The 17,828-nt window shown below is 45.1% G+C and overlaps 1 protein-coding gene across 1 annotated transcript in view; it reads left to right on the top strand.

The window, feature by feature from the left end:
• The window catches only part of FER1L5 (fer-1 like family member 5), a 926,196-nt gene that overhangs the window by 661,590 nt on the left and 246,778 nt on the right, over window positions 1–17,828 (top strand). The window contains exons 35-37 of the mRNA XM_063929941.1: window positions 11,600–11,758; window positions 11,861–11,962; window positions 12,049–12,210. Of these exons, the coding sequence (XP_063786011.1) occupies window positions 11,600–11,758; window positions 11,861–11,962; window positions 12,049–12,210 (423 nt within the window). The remainder of the gene's footprint in view (window positions 1–11,599; window positions 11,759–11,860; window positions 11,963–12,048; window positions 12,211–17,828) is intronic.

Below are 17,828 nucleotides of genomic sequence, written 5' to 3'. Positions count from 1 at the left end.
CTGCACCTTTATTATTGTGCACATGATGACCAGCCCTAACGATGCAGTTGCGGAGGGAGCAACACGATTTCTACACTGTGACACTTATGAAACATTAAGTTTCTCTGAGGCTGAAGCGGAAAGTATATTGAGTAAAGAAACTGTGTTTGATACCGATATCGCCAAGACAGGTGAGGATACCTTCAAAGAACTGCTTAAGCTCCGGAAAAGGGAGATAGATTTTATGTATCATGCTATCACCCTGTCAGATTATTTCAGAGCGAAGCAAATACCACGTGGATTTAGGATCCACAATATGCCGACCATAGGCCCCTACGATGTAAACTTCTGCAAGAAGTGGATAGCGGTACTCAACAAGTGTTCTATGGACTTGTTACTGCTTGTGATTGAAGAGTCCACCCGTGAGTTAACACTTACAAGAGAGAAGATAGCTCAGTATCAGAATGAAAACAAATTGGACACAGCACCTGTCCCTGATTGGCTGAGCAAACTCACTGATGAAGTGGAGCAATACAAACTAAATTTGATCAAATTTAAAAAGCAGAAGAGGATTAAAGTCCAGCAAGACTATGATCAGCATAAAGTGTATGCATGGCTAGCCAGCCAACCCCTTCCGCCCCGTGGAGGGCACCCAACAACGTTTAGGAGGAGGACACAGCGCCCACATTTCTCCAGCACCTCAGCTAGTGAAGCTGATGAAGTAACATACGATACCCCTCAGAACAGAAGGGAGATCCCTTTAGGGGTACGTACCCGGGCGATAATTGCCGGAAGACAGGTGCCTTCACAAGGAGAGGGGGGCAGACAAAAAGGCAAGCGAGGAGCCAACACCGGAACAAAACCACCGAAGGGCAAACGCAATTAATTTTTGACCTATCCTCTAATCATATCTCTGAAAGGGAATCCAGAGTGTTGAGCAGAGGTTTATCCTTTATCCCCACTAGGACAGTAGATTCATTCCAACAGAAAATTGACAATTATAAATTGACGAGAACTCTCAAACTTAAAGAACATTTCTCCAAACAAGATGCACCTGGAACATCCACAGTGATGGACTTGTTACCACCCCAGGTGAGACGTTTGACAAGGTCCAGGTTTGAACCAAATACCACTAATAATTCCATCAAAACTTTCAGCAGAATGCTGGATGATGTAGAGTTGAGACCTAAGATTAAGACATCTCCCAATCTCAGTAAAGATGAATTTGAAGCCTTAAAGGGTTTGAGTAAAAGAGAGGACATCATCATACGACAGGCAGATAAGGGTGGGGGTATAGTGGTATTAGACACGGTGATGTACAAAAATGAATGTGAACGTTTACTATCTGATACATCCACATATGCAAGGTTATCCAGAGATCCAACCAGTGTATTTAAGAAAGAGTTGGAGGGTATGTTGAAACATGCTGTGGATAATGGAATTATTTCAACAGGTGTGAGTAAAGCACTTTGTGTAGACTGCCCGGTGGTTCCTGTTTTTTATGTGATCCCTAAAATCCATAAGGATGCAGTGAATCCACCGGGTAGACCTATAATATCGGCCAGAGGGTCATTATGTGAAGTAATTTCTGTTTTTTGTGACAGTTACTTGCAACCGTGTATTCAAAATACAACCACGCACCTCAAGGACACTTCAGCCCTGTTGCGTCTTCTTGAGGATATAGGGCCATTACCTCAAGACATCATATTGGCATCTATTGATGTGTCCAGCCTGTACACCTGCATCCCACATGGGGCAGGTGTGCAGGCTGTTAGACATCTCATAACCAATAATCCACATTACACCGGCCCAGACATAGAATTCTTTTTATCACTCTTGGAGTTTACACTGGTACATAACTATTTCATATATGACAGTAAATTTTACATCCAATGCACTGGCTGTGCTATGGGGTCGGCTGTGGCCCCGGCATTTGCCAATACATACATGTGGATCCTAGAAAGAGAACTCTTTTTACAGGACACTACCATCATGTCACAAGTATGTTTATATCAACGTTACATAGATGACGTCCTGATTTTTTGGGGAGGCCCTAGAGACAACTTGATTGAGTTAATAGATCGGCATAACTCTACGGCAAGCCCCATCAAATTTACAATAGAGACAAACGATACACAGATTAATTTTCTGGATGTATGTATCATGGTCACAGAAGGTAAGATCAGTACCAAGTTGTATACTAAGGTGACAGACAGAAACAACTTGCTTAGATTTGACAGCTTTCACCCAAAAGCAACCACAAGGGGTCTACCTTATTCCCAATTTCTAAGGGTATGCCGCATCACTAATGGAGTGGCTGATCGTGATCTACAATTGGAAGTAATGACCTCTAAATTTAGAGAAAGGGGCTATCCCATTGAACTCCTAGAGCAGGCCAAAAATAAAGCTCTAGGGAAAACGAGGCAACAATTACTGACCCCCAAACCACAAAAACTCCTTAGAAACAGGATACCTTGGGTCACCCAATTTAGTACTAGTAGCAAACATATAGCCAAAAGTACCAAAGCAATATGGCCGATAGTGGCAACTGATAAGGAGCTGGGTGAAGTATACCAATCTAGGCTCCTTAACAGCTACTCTAAGGGGAAGAGTATTAGGGATTATGTGGTAAAAACGGATGTATCCAAGTTCGGTAAGGAACAAACCAGCAAAAAATTTTTGAAGCGCAAAAATGGCTGTTTTAAGTGCAGTGGATGCACCACTTGCAGCTATTTGTCTCCAGGGGATTTTTTCTTGCACCCGCATACGGGTAAGAGATACAGCATTAAACATCCATTATCTTGCGATTCAAAATTTGTAGTGTATATGTTGACGTGCCCTTGTGGGCTAACATATATCGGTAAAACCGAATGTGCCTTCAAGACACGGATGGCGCAGCATCGCTATGCCATTCGTGAGGCTTATAAAGCAGGGACTAGTGACCAACCAGTGGCCCGCCATTTCGTAACAGCTAAACATAGCATGGCCACCCTGCGTTATAAGATTATTGATCAGGTCCCTCCGTCGTTGCGGGGAGGGGATCGATCAAAAAAATTGTTGCAGATTGAGGCCAAGTGGATTTCAATCCTTAATACAGTATATCCTAAGGGATTAAATGAGATGTTAAGCTTGAGATGTTTCTTATAAACAATTGTAGAAGCAGTTACAGATGTGGCTTCATGCGTCCAGATATATGTGGACGTACTGAGGTCAATCCCTGGTTGCTACTTTAGGTCATGAAGTTGAGTAGTGGACGTCTTTGGGGTGTAGATACTTTCCTTGCGTGTAATGATAGCATCAGCTGTCTCTCTGTCTCAATATGTTACATTGATGGTGACACAGGTATATGTTTTTGAAGTATTTAAAAATTGATACAGCTTATTTGCTCAAATTAAAACAATTATAGCAATGCATTATGTTCTTAATAGCGGAAGGGACGGTCAGACTTATGAGCACTATTATTAAGAGATTTTAACAATTTTTATCAATTGATTATACACATGCAACAATGACCGTTTGAAAAGTTTGATTTGCACTTTAGTTTCTCGTCATATTTAGTGTGTTTTGAGTTGATTCACTTGTTGTTTACGTTGCCATGGTTGCATGTATCCCACAGCCCGAGAACGCTGACTTGACGGACCGGTGACGCGACACTTCCTGTTGGGGGGAGTGACGTCAGATCCGGCACCCGGGCGGCGCGACGGCTGGAGGCGGTGAGTAACCTCTTATTGCACATGTATTTAAACACTGTTTATTGTCACTTTCTCTAACGTCCTAGTGGATGCTGGGGACTCCGTCAGGACCATGGGGAATAGCGGCTCCGCAGGAGACAGGGCACAAAAGCAAGCTTTTAGGATCACATGGTGTGTACTGGCTCCTCCCCCCATGACCCTCCTCCAAGCCTCAGTTAGGTTTTTGTGCCCGGCCGAGAAGGGTGCAATCTAGGTGGCTCTCTTAAAGAGTTGCTTAGAAAAAGTTTTTAGGTTCTTTATTTTCAGTGAGTCCTGCTGGCAACAGGCTCACTGCATCGAGGGACTTAGGGGAGAGAATTTCAACTCACCTGCGTGCAGGATGGATTGGATTCTTAGGCTACTGGACACCATTAGCTTCAGAGGGAGTCGGAACACAGGTCTCGCCCTGGGGTTCGTCCCGGAGCCGCGCCGCCGACCCCCTTGCAGATGCTGAAGATTGAAGAGGTCCGGAACCAGGCGGCAGAAGACTTTTCAGTCTTCCTCAGGTAGCGCACAGCACTGCAGCTGTGCGCCATTGTCTGTCAGCACACTTCCCACAGCGATCACGGAGGGTGCAGGGCGCGGGGGGGGGCGCCCTGGCAGCAATGTAGAATACCTGTATGGCGAAAAATACATCACATATAGCCCTTGAGGCTATATGGATGTATTTAACCCCTGCCAGACTTCACAATCTCCGGAGAAGAAGCCCGCCGAAAAGGGGGCGGGGCCTATTCTCCTCAGCACACAGCGCCATTTTCCCTCACAGAAAGGCTGAGGGGAAGGCTCCCAGGCTCTCCCCTGCACTGCACTACAGAAACAGGGTTAAAACAGAGAGGGGGGGCACTGATTTGGCGATATACATATATATTAAATGCTATATGGGAGGAACACTTATATAAGGGTTGTCCCTGTATAATTATAGCATTTTGGTGTGTGCTGGCAAACTCTCCCTCTGTCTCCCCAAAGGGCTAGTGAGTCCTGTCCTCTATCAGAGCATTCCCTATGTGTGTGCTGTATGTCGGTACGTGTGTGTCGACATGTATGAGGAAAATGTTGGTGAGGAGGCGGAGCAAATTGCCTGTAATGGGGATGTCACTCTCTAGGGAGTCGACACCGGAATGGATGGCTTACTTATGGAATTACGTGATAATGTCAACACGCTGCAAGTGGGTTGACGACATGAGACGGCCGGCGAACAAATTAGTACCGGTCCAGGCGTCTCAGACACCGTCAGGGGCTTGTAAAAACGCCCATTTACCTCAGTCGGTCGACATAGACCCAGACACGGACACTGATTTCAGTGTCGACGGTGAAGAAACAAACGTATTTTCCTTTAGGGCCACACGTTAAGGGCAATGAAGGAGGTGTTACATATTTCTGATACTCCAAGTACCACAAAGAAGGGTATTATGTGTGAGGTGAAAAAACTACCTGTAGTTTTTCCTGAATCAGATAAATTAAATGAAGTGTGTGATGATGCGTGGGTTTCCCCCGATAGAAAATTATTGGCGGTATACCTTTTCCCGCCAGAAGTTAAGGCGCATTGGGAAACACCCCTCAGGGTGGATAAGGCGCTCACATGCTTATCAGAAAAATATCCTAAAAAGTATACACACACATGCTGGTGTTATACTGTGACCAGCGATCGCCTCAGCCTGGATGTGCAGAGCTGAGGTGGCTTGGTCGGATTCCCTGACTAAAAATATTGATACCCTTGACAGGGACAGTATTTTATTGACTATAGAGCATTTAAAGGATGCATTTCTATATATACGAGATGCGCAGAGGGATATTTGCACTCTGGCATCAAGAGTAAATGCGATGTCCATATCTGCAAGAAGATGTTTATGGACACGACAGTGGTCAGGGGATGCAGATTCCAAACGGCACAAAGATGTATTGCCGTATAAAAGGGGAGGAGTTATTTGGGGTCGGTCCATGGGACCTGGTGGCCACGGCAACTGCTGGAAGATCCACCGTTTTTTACCCTAAGTCACATCTCTGCAGAAAAAGACACCGTCTTTTCAGCCTCAGTCTTTTCGTCCCTATAAGATATCTGCCCAGGGATAGAGGAAAGGGAAGAAGACTGCAGCAGGCAGCCCATTCCCAGTAACAGAAGCCCTCCACCGCTTCTACTAAGTTCTCAGCATGACGCTGGGACCGTACAGGACCCCTGGATCCTACAAGTAGTATCAAAGGGGCACAGATTGGAATGTCGAGGCGTTTCCCCCCTCGCAGGTTCCTGTAGTCTGCTGTACCAATGTCCCCCTCCGACAGGGAGGCAGTATTGAAAACAATTCACAAGCTGTATTCCCAGCAGGTGATAATAAAATTACCCCTCCTACAACAAGGAAAGGGGTATTGTTCCACACTATAGGGTGGTACTGAAGCCAGAAGGCTAGGTGAGACCGATTCTAAATCTGAAAAATTTGAACACTTACAAGGGTTCAAATCCAGATGGAGTCACTCAGAGCAGTGATAGGGGACTATATGGTGTCCCGGGACATCAGGGATGCTTACCTCCATGTCCCAAAATTTGCTTTTCTCACCAAGGGTACCTCAGGTTCGTGGTACAGAACTGTCACTATCAGTTTCAGACGATGCCGTTGGAGTGTCCAAGGCACCCCGGTCTTTACCAAGGTAATGACCGAAATGAGGATTCGTCTTCAAAGAAAATGGACGACCTCCTGATAAGAACAAGGTCCAGAGAACAGTTGGAGGTCGGAGTAGCACTATCTCAAGTAGTTCTACGACAGCACGGGTGGATTCTAAATATTCCAAAACCGCAGTTGTTCCGACGACACGTCTGCTGGTCCTAGGGATGATTCTGGACACAGTCCAGGAAAAGGGTGTTTCTCCCAGAGGAGAAAGCCAGGGAGTTATCCGAGCTAATCGGGATCCTCCTAAAACCAGGAAAAGTGTCAGTGCATCATTGCACAAGAGTCCTGGTAAAAAAATGGTGGCTTATTACGAAGCGCTTCCATTCGGCAGATTTCACGCAAGAACTCTTCAGTGGGATCTGCTGGACAAATGGTCCGGATCGCATCTTCAGATGCATCAGCGGATAACTCTATATCCAAGGACAAGGGTGTCTCTCCTGTGGTGATTACAGAGTGCTCATCTTCTAGAGGGCCGCAGATTCGGCATTCAGGATTGGATGCTGGTAACCACGGAGGCCAGCCTGAGAGGCTGGGGAGCAGTCACACAGGGAAAAAATTTCCAGGGAGTGTGATCAAGTCTGGAGAATTCTCTCCACATAAATATACTGGAGCTAAGAGCAAATTTGTAATGCTATAAGCTTAGCAAGGCCTCTGCTTCAAGGTCAGCCGGTATTGATCCAGTGGGATAACATCACGGCAGTCGCCCACGTAAACAGATAGGGCGGCATAAGAAGCAGGAGGGCAGTGGTCAAAACTGCAAGGATTTTTCGCTAGACGGAAAATCATGTGATAGCACTGTCAGCAGTGTTCATTCCGGGAGTGGACGACTGGGAAGCAGACTTCCTCAGCAGGCACGACCTCCACCCGGGAGAGTGGGAACTTCATCGGGAAGTTTTCCGCATGATTGTGAACCGTTGGGAAAGACCAAAGGTGGAAATGATGGCGTCCCGCCCGAACAAAAAACGGGACAGGTATTGCGCCAGGTCACGAGACCTTCAGGCGATAGCTGTGGACGTCCTGGTAACACCGTGGGTGTAACAGTCGGTGTATGTGTTCCCTCTTCTGCTTCTCATAACCAAGGTATTGAGAATTATAAGACGTAGAGGAGTAAGAACTATACTCGTGGCTCCGGATTGGCCAAGAGGGACTTGGTACCCGGAACTTCAAGAGATGCTCACAGAGGACTAATGGCCTCGGGAGCTAAGATGGGATTTGCTTTCAGCAAGAACCATGTCTGTTCCAAGAGGAACCGTGGCATCTGCCTCTAAGAAAGGACCTGCTCCAGCGGGGACCTTGTCTGTTCCAAGACTTACCGCGACTGCGTTTGACGGCATGGCGGTTGAACGCCGGATCCTAAGGGAAAAGGCATTCCGGAAGAGGTCATACCTACCCTGGTCAAAGCCAGGAAGGAGGTGACCGCACAACGTTATCACCACATGTGGTGAAAATATGTTGCGTGGGTGAGGCCAGGAAGGCCCCACGAAAAAATTTCAACTAGGTCGATTTCTGCACTTCCTGAAAACAGGAGTGTCTATGAGCCTCAAATTGGGGTCCATTAAGGTTCAAGTTTCGGCCCTGTAGATTTTCTTCCAGAAAAAATTGGCTTCAATTCCTGAAGTCCAGACGTTTGTCAAGGGAGTATTGCATATACAGCCCCTTGTGTGCCTCCAGTGGCACCGTGGGATCTCAACGTAGTGTTGGGATTCCTCAAATCATATTGGTTTGAACCGATCAAATCTGTGGATTTGAAATATCTCACATGGAAAGGGACCATGTTGTGGCCCTGGCCTCGGCCAGGCGATTGTCAGAATTGGGGGCTTTGTCTTAAAAAAAAAGCTCATATTTGTTTTTCCATTCGGACAGGGCAGAACTGCGGACTCGTCCCCAGTTTCTTCCTAAGGTGGTGTCAGCGTTTCGCCTGAAACAACATATTGTGGTGCCTGCGGCTACTAGGGACTTGGAGGACTCCAAGTTGCTAGACGTTGTCGGGGCCCTAAAAATATATATATATATATATATATATATATTTCCAGGACGGCTGGAGTCAGAAAGTCTGACTTGCTGTTTATATTGTATGCACCCCAAAAGATGGGTGCTCCTGCTTCTAAGCAGACTATTGCTCGTTGGATTTGTAGTACAATTCAGCTTGCACAGTCTGTGGCAGGCCTGCCACAGCCAAAATCTGTCAATGCCCATTCCACAAGGAAGGTGGGCTCATCTTGGGCGGATGCCCGAGGGGGTCTCGGCTTTAAAATTTTGCCGAGCAGCTACGTGGTCAGGGGGGAACACGTTTGTAAAATTCTACAAATTTGATACCCTGGCTGAGGAGGACCTGGAGTTCTCTCATTCGGTGCTGCAGAGTCACCCGCACTCTCCCGCCCGTTTGGGAGCTTTGGTATAATCCCCATGGTCCTGACGGAGTCCCCAGCATCCACTAGGACGTTAGAGAAAATAAGATTTTACTTACCGATAAATCTATTTCTCGTAGTCCGTAGTGGATGCTGGGCGCCCATCCCAAGTGCGGATTGTCTGCATTACTTGTACATAGTTATTGTTACAAAAATCGGGTTATTATTGTTGTGAGCCATCTTTTTTAGAGGCTACTTCATTGTTATCATACTGTTAACTGGGTTCAGATCACAAGTTGTACGGTGTGATTGGTGTGGCTGGTTTGGGTCTTACCCGGGATTCAAGATCCTTCCTTATTGTGTACGCTCGTCCGGGCACAGTACCTAACTGAGGCTTGGAGGAGGGTCATGGGGGGAGGAGCCAGTACACACCATGTGATCCTAAAAGCTTGCTTTTGTGCCCTGTCTCCTGCGGAGCCGCTATTCCCCATGGTCCTGACGGAGTCCCCAGCATCCACTACGGACTACGAGAAATAGATTTATCGGTAAGTAAAATCTTATTTTATTCATCCTGACGAAGGGGCTGCGTCCCCGAAACGTAGATTGACTGAATAAAAGCATTTGATTTTTTTCACATTACTGCTTACGTCTCCCAGTGCCGCGCTCGTTGCTACCGTTATAGAAAGGGATCCACAATATCCAGGAGCTGAAGGCACGGGGGCAAGGATACTTTAACGCTGGGGAGCGTATGGAGTGCCGGGTCATTCTGTATGCTATATATATATATATATATATATACTGTATACATCCACCAGATCCGGCACTCCTATTGTCCCAGTGTAGAAACTTGCCAGGTGCCCTCCGTGACGGCCGTGTTGCAACGGCCCACAATATCCACACACCACTCGGCGGCACTCCGGACAAATAAAATGAAGACTACAAAGTCATCTTGGATTAAATCGACGTTTCAGTGCTCGGCGGCACTTTTATCAAGATTATCAGACAGCATAAGAAACCATTGTGTATACACCATATATATAGCATCAGTGAAACCACACATTGCACGTCAGGTCCCACCCCACTACCAATCAATGTGGTGTCGGGCGTGGCGTGCAGGCAGCTGAATCAAGTTCACAATTACAAGAAATGCACATTATAAACATCACAGTGATCAAAAATGTATAAATCACAGAACTCACACATACATGTGAAAAAACATCTAGATAAAAAAGGTGAAAAAATGACCATATTAAAAACCAACAACAAGCACTAGACTTTTTAGAACAAGTATTTCCTCATGTAGCTATATACACTCCATAGTCTAAGACAATTCCTTACCTGGAGATAGCTTATAAAGTAACATGCTGTGTGTCCATCTATAATAAGATTGTTGCATCTTTAATACATTATTATAGATGGACACACAGCATGTTACTTTATAAGCTATCTCCAGGTAAGGAATTGTCTTAGACTATGGAGTGTTTATTAGCACAGGCATTCCGTTCTGTTGGATATGTAGCTACTTTTGTATATAGCTACATGAGGAAATACTTGTTCTAAAAAGTCTAGTGCTTGTTGTTGGTTTTTAATATGGTCATTTTTTCACCTTTTTTATCTAGATGTTTTTTCACATGTATGTGTGAGTTCTGTGATTTATACATTTTTGATCACTGTGATGTTTATAATGTGCATTTCTTGTAATTGTGAACTTGATTCAGCTGCCTGCACGCCACGCCCGACACCACATTGATTGGTAGTGGGGTGGGACCTGACGTGCAATGTGTGGTTTCACTGATGCTATATATATGGTGTATACACAATGGTTTCTTATGCTGTCTGATAATCTTGATAAAAGTGCCGCCGAGCACTGAAACGTCGATTTAATCCAAGATGACTTTGTAGTCTTCATTTTATTTGTCCGGAGTGCCGCCGAGTGGTGTGTGGATATATATATACTGTATATATATAGAGAGAGATTTGATACCACCGCTAACAATGATATACTACAAATATCTGTGAATGTAGGCAATAAAACCAAGGGGATTTTTGTTTATATTTTGAGCAAAACATTTAAGGTTGCACATTAATTTAATGCTTGTGGATTGATTAGAAGCTTTATGCTGTGCATAAAGTAAGGCTGGGGTCACACATAGCGGGCGGGACCACACATCCGCTTGGCTGGAAGGAGAGTTTGTGTTCACACGGATCCTGTTCTGCTGGATACTGCAGAACAGGATCCGGCCAGTGCCACAACGGGATTTTCAACTTGAAATCCCATTGTCTTGTCATCCGGCCTGGATCCGGCGGCTGTGTAGATGGCCGCATAGGAGTCCTTGTGCAGATTCCTTTTTGCCAAGCGGGTCCCGCTGAACGAGACCCCCAGTACCGCTATACGTGGCCCCAGCCTTCATTTACTTGGGTGGGAGTTTTTTAGAACTAGTGATGTTGCTCATAGATTCAAAGGGATACATCTATACAGGTGCTCAGTGGCAGAACTTGTGAGTGGTGGGCCCACGTGCCAAAATATAATTTGGGCCCTCCTCCACCCCAACCCAAGTTTACAATATGAAGAATGAGAAGGTGACAGAAGAATTGAAGAGCTAAGGTTTAGCTCGCAAAAATGATATCTAGAACTAAAAAATGGTATAGTCCTATACACAATGAATAAAACAAATAAATAAACAGACATAAATGAAGTGATGATAAAAATATCCAACTTTCCTTATTTAGATGGTTTTCAGAATTTCTGTGTCATGCAAACTCCAACCTAAGCCGCCTATGATTTACACAGGAGCTGTGGCTGATGAAAACCAGGTGACATTCCGTTTTGAATTTATAATTCTCAATGTCATTATGTTTACAGTTGCATTTGTGTTCCTAGGGCAAGGATGAATCACTGGGTTGTTGTTCATGTCTTCCCATTGTACATATTAATGTTGACACTCGCATACCCCCACGTCTGAAATGGTGCCCTGTCAGAATGGAAAAGACGTCTTCTGTAGAATTGCTGACAGCCTTTGAGCTTCTGTTGGATGAAAAGGTAAAAGTCCTCTTCTTACTTTGACCACCCAACCAATTAGCATATTGGTACTCCTATAATCATGGTTGGGTTCTGTCACAGAAAAATATTTTCCTCCATCAGAATGGAAAATTAGATTCTATACCACCACTGCCAACAAATGAAAATGGAAACTTTAATGTACCAGAGGGGATTCGCCCAACACTAGTGCCCATGACTCTTGAGGTATGTATCCTGATACATACCCTGTTCTCTGCCAGAATAAGATGTCTGTCACAAAAGATACACCTATTTCCTGTGTTTTTGGGCAGGTTCTTGCATGGGGCATCCGAAACATAAAGACCTTCCACCTTAGGAGTGTGCTGAGTCCCAGCTTGCTGGTAGAATGTGGGGGGAAGTGTGTTCAAACACGCCGCATTCATAACTTCAAGAGGAACCCCAACTTCCCTTCTGAGATTCTACATTTGTTAGTGGTAAGGGTCTGCTTGAAATTGTACAAGGAGAGATTGTTCCTGTGTTAAGTGATGTCATATCTTCAACGCTCTTTCTTTTTCTACTCTTCATTGCTGGAAACATGTATTGTTATTTTTTACCATTCAAACTTGGAGAATGTGTCTACCACAGTTTTATCTGCTGTGGGTCAGGGTAGCATGTACTGCTCTTGGGAGGTAGGCGCCAGGATGGTATTTTATATCTCAGCAGCAGCAAACAACTTAAAAGTTAACATGGTGTTGGCTGCATGTCAGCATCCAGAGCATAGTGAAAGGGTATTGCGGGAGTAATAAAGACACTGACTGTCACTCATTTACTGTTCACCTAATGGGATTGCCGGGCTCTAAGCATGTGGGGTTTACTTGAAGCTGCACCAATGAAGGTAGGACAATACAAGAATTGAATCTCCTCTTTCTCACACTTTGTCTTCTCCATCCCTCAGGTTTCAGTTTGGTCTTTTCCTGTTGTAAAGAAGTTGGACAGCGGGAATGTATACCCCTAGTATATTGGTGTAATTAGACACTTTGGTGCTTGCATGCGGCTACAGCTGCTTTAATGTCTTTTATCATAGTCATGTCTGCATATATATATTATATATGCTTATGCTAAGATCATCCCTTCCCCTAGTGTAAAAGCATGCATGCGATCACACCGTGCCTCTGTGTGTACACATTGGGGGTAATTCCAAGTTGATCGCAGCAGGAATTTTGCTAGCAGTTGGGCAAAACCATGTGCACTGCAGGGGGAGACAGATATAACATTTGCAGAGAGAGTTAGATTTGGGTGTGGTGTGTTCAATCTGCAATCTAATGTGCAGTGTAAAAATAAAGCAGACAGTATTTACCCTGCACAGAAACAAAATAACCCACCCAAATCTAACTCTCTCTGCACATGTTATATCTGCCTCCCCTGCAGTGCACATGGTTTTGCCCAACTTCTAACAAAATTCCTGCTGCGATCAACTTGGAATTACCCCCATTGTGCATTGCATTTGCCGTAAGAGGTTTTTGGGTTTTTTTGCGCATGCGCAGTAGTAGAAAATCGCTCAAATCCATCAATATTAGCAACCTCTGGTCTTAGTGGTCTAAGGTATCAGTCGGTCGGCTTCATGGTTTGATCTAACATCCTTGCTGGTAGAAAATGGGCGTTTTTAACTAAACTGTTACTTGTACCCCTTCCCTGTTTCATCCAGTGACCTGCAGTGATGTCAAAGGCTGCGGAGGCACTTGCTAGTATCAGAGACAGATTTACATGCACACACACATATGAACCCGATGGTTGCATAGAAACATAGAATTTGACAGCAGATAAGACCCTCTTGGCATATATAGTCTCCCCCTTTTTTACCCTTTTTTATCCTTAGTTCTATGTAAGGATATTCATATACCTATCCCAAGCATTTTTTAATTCTCCTACTGTCTTTGCCTCTACAACCTCTGATGGAAGGCTATTCCACTTATTCACTACCCTTTCTGTGAAGTCATTTTTCCTTGAATTTCCCCTGATCCTACCTCCCTCCAGTTTCCGTGCATGTCCTTTTGTTCTTATACGGGATGTAGTCACAATCCCGGTGGTCAGCATACCGACACCAGGATCCTGGCCACCAGAATGCCGTCAGGGAGCCACTGCAGAGCCGGCCCTAACCAATATGATGCCCTAGGCAAGATTTTGTCTGGTGCCCCCTAGCACCGCCGCTAGTTCTGCAGGAGATACCTGGCATGAGTCAGCTAACGTCGGGCGCTTTTGTTTATGAAAATGCATCAAATTTGCATTTCTATGTGGCTAGGATGCGCAAGCAGCTTCTGCTGATTAAAATGATATGCAGCATGCTTATATTCTGTGTGCGACTGCGGCTGTATCTGCATATGAAATGCTACATTACAGTGATTTCCAGGAATACACTGCAACGTAGCATTTTGTATGCAGATACAGCCGCAGTCACACAGAATATAGGCATGCCGCATATCATTTTAACCATCAGAAGCTGCTGGTGCCCCTAAGCATACCAAATGCCCTAGGTATTTGCCTAGTTTGCCTATGCCTAAGGCCAGCTCTGAGCCACTGAGCCCGCAACTAGTCCTGCCGGCATTCACACCTGACACCATATTATGCACCCACATTAATGCCCTTGTCACTATATTATGGCCACACAAGTACCTGCTCATTGTCAGGGGATTCCTTCCTCCCCCTCTCCCAATTGCTGTCGGGAGGGCTCGGGATGCTCATGCTGCTGCCTGCCCGCCCACTTCCGTCCCCGCCATTCTGCTGCTGTCCTCCGTCCTCCTGCAGCTCTGTATTGAAAACATCCCTCCCATAATGGCCACCGCCTCAGAGGAGGCAGTTATTAAAGATGCTAGAGGCCACCCTCTAGTATCTTGAATAACTGTCTCCTCTGTGGCGGTCGCCATTTTGGGAGGGACATTTTGGATAGCTGCTGGAGGGTGGAGGACAGCTGCAGAACGGGGGGGGGGGGGGGGGGCGACAGCGGGGTGGTGGGGACGGGCAAGAGGCCGCATGAGCATCCTCTGGCAGAGAGGCCGGGCCTGGGACCACTGTGCCCCCAGCACCACCCTGATGACAGCCCTGAGTTTTGACTATAAAAGTGATTAGAATAAAACAAAGATATTTATAAGTTCTAAATATGTTCTTTGTATCATTCTAATAATTTTTATAGTTACAACTCTGAAGTATGAAAGGTGAAACTGACTGCTTGTCACTGGTTTTACCCGATACTTGAAGACAGTAGATGGCTGTCTTGGCATATGGGACCTTGGTTTTAACGTTTTGTCTTACTTCTTCCTATACACAGTGTGCTTTATGGAGTTTAAGGGGGGTATTCAAATACTGGTGATAATCCATTTTTGTGGTAAAAAGACGGGAAATTGCCACAATTCGCAGTAATTTCGCCAAACGCCTATTCAAGTATCAGCAAAAACGTTTTAGCTGTGATTTTACCACAAATTTCAATTCTCCAACTCTGAGCAAGTGATAAACTTGGGGAAAATCCCTATTTTCAGTTAAAAATTTCAGGATTTTATTCTGAATTCCTGCGACAACCCCCTGAATGACTAATTAGGCACTTAAAAGTTTTTAATTATTTTGAATTAGCCGATAATAACATGTCATTTTTGGGGTGACAAAGTGTAAAATGATGGAAATTGGGGTACTTGGTATGGGACCGGTATATTGGGGTGCTTTATGAGTGGGACAAGTGGTTTTAGACTTGCAGATGGGAGTAATTGGTCTGTTACCACTTTTTTTTTTTAAAGTCCCCTAAAATGACCCAAATATATACTTATACCCATTTTTATGCACCCCAAGTTTAATTTTAGCACTTATTTTGCCAGAAAAAAATTGATTTCTATAATTTTTTTACATGTAAAAAAAAAATGCATGTAACAGCCATTTGACCCAATTTAAGTACCAGAAATACTTTTATTATAACCAATAATAAACTTTTATACTGTTAGTTTAGCTTTTTTGGGGGGGGTACGGACATACCCATTTTTAACTTTTCACTTTCTGCACCAATTTTCGAGGCAATCCCGTTTTCGCTAATTTGCATATAAATAGGGTAAATCGCGGGAGCGAGCATACCCACGAAAACTGACTTTTCACCACGAAAATGGTAATTGCGGTAAATTGACGCCATTACGGTGCTAATTGAATACCCCCCTATATGTACTAGAATTCATGCATGCATGTCTGTTCAATATGTGTAATTGTTAAAGTGTGTCCTATATTGTTATCTGTCACCAGCTAACTCTGACAGCTTATCATATGTGAGACCAGTCCTACGACCATATCAACTATGCAGTCTCTTACCGTACAGTATATAGATATGTATTTTATAATACAATCGAATTCTTAGATGGTGTGTCCATGCTCATGTACAAATATTTTTAAACTAGTACAGGGACCCAGAATATGCCTGATCACCTCAGTGTTTTCCTGCTGTTCGCCCCTGCCCCCTACCTTTGCTTCATGCCCCCACCCCCTGTGCTCTTTCCCATACTTGCTGTGTTCCCAGCAGCCTGGCAGAACCTCCTCTTTTCTTGTGGCCTGTCCCGTCTTCTTAGCAGTGGAAGCTGTTGAATGACTTTTCTTGCTCCCTCTGTGTATACATTTTGGAGACGGGACAGACCTCAGCAAATGATTATATAGATATAGGCTCCTTGCCGCTGTGTCATGTGCTCCTGTCATGGATGACACTCCATACCAAGGTATGTTTCAACAATATTGTTCCCTCCATCAACAGGTCTTCGGGGTTAGTATACCTTAGACCACTGGTTGTCAAACTGTGTGCCGTAGCACCCTGGAGTGCCTCAGGTTGGTGGTCCAGGTCCAATTCAAATTATTTGTGTTCAAATAATAGGCAAAAACAGTGCTGGTGGCTGCCAGTCATAAAGTATGTGGACAAACAGAAGGAAATCTTATCCCTTACAGTTCAATTGACCCTAAGGGGTATATTCAATTGAAGTCGAAAGCTGCTGTCTGTCGGAAAGACGGCAGTATCCAACAAGTCGGGGAATTCGACTTGTCAGAAAGCACGTGGATAGGCGGAATAGCCGCCGATCCGCGTGCTTCTGTTGGAAACGGGGCCAAATCCAACAGGTTATGGCCCCCTTTCCAACCATCTCAATCTGACTTTAAAAAAAGTCGGATTGAGATGAGGGACCTGAGAGGAGGAGCCAGGGAGAGCCGCGAGGAGCCGGGGAGAACAGCGGTGAGAAGGGGGAGAGCAGCGGCTACAGTGCAGCAGGAGGATGGGGCACTGCCGCCACTCACGGCAGTGTCCACCCGGCTCTAGCATGCGAGGTCCCGCTTGCTGGAGCCTGTTGGACGCTGCCGTGAGGTCTGGCGGCAGTGCCACATCCTCCTGCTACAGCGCTACGCTGCTGTAGCCTCTGCTCTTCCCCATCTCCTTGCGTCTCTCCCCCCACCTCTCCTCCCCTATGCTCCCTCATCTCAATTCGACTTTTTTTAAATTCGAATTGAGATGATCATGGAATAGCCCATGTCGGAATGGATCCAACTTCAATTGAATATACCCCTAAGGATGACAAATAAACACAACCTACTTAATTTAATGCTTCTTTTTAAATTTCTCAATAAGGAACTTTTGGTCTAGGGGAGACGTGAAAAAAAATAAGATTTTACTTACCGATAAATCTATTTCTCGTAGTCCGTAGTGGATGCTGGGGACTCCGTCAGGACCATGGGGATTAGCGGCTCCGCAGGAGACAGGGCACAAAAATAAAGCTTTAGGATCAGGTGGTGTGCACTGGCTCCTCCCCCTATGACCCTCCTCCAAGCCTCAGTTAGGATACTGTGCCCGGACGAGCGTACACAATAAGGAAGGATTTTGAATCCCGGGTAAGACTCATACCAGCCACACCAATCACACCGTACAACTTGTGATCTGAACCCAGTTAACAGTATGACAAACGTAGGAGCCTCTGAACAGACGGCTCACAACAATAACAACCCGATTTTTTTTTTTGTAACAATAACTATGTACAAGTATTGCAGACAATCCGCACTTGGGATGGGCGCCCAGCATCCACTACGGACTACGAGAAATAGATTTATCGGTAAG

This window comes from Pseudophryne corroboree, chromosome 6 (assembly GCF_028390025.1).
Source record: "Pseudophryne corroboree isolate aPseCor3 chromosome 6, aPseCor3.hap2, whole genome shotgun sequence".
Classification (NCBI taxonomy): domain Eukaryota; kingdom Metazoa; phylum Chordata; class Amphibia; order Anura; family Myobatrachidae; genus Pseudophryne; species Pseudophryne corroboree.
The sequence above is the reverse complement of the archived record's forward strand: the minus strand, read 5'-3'. Positions and strand labels throughout refer to the sequence as shown.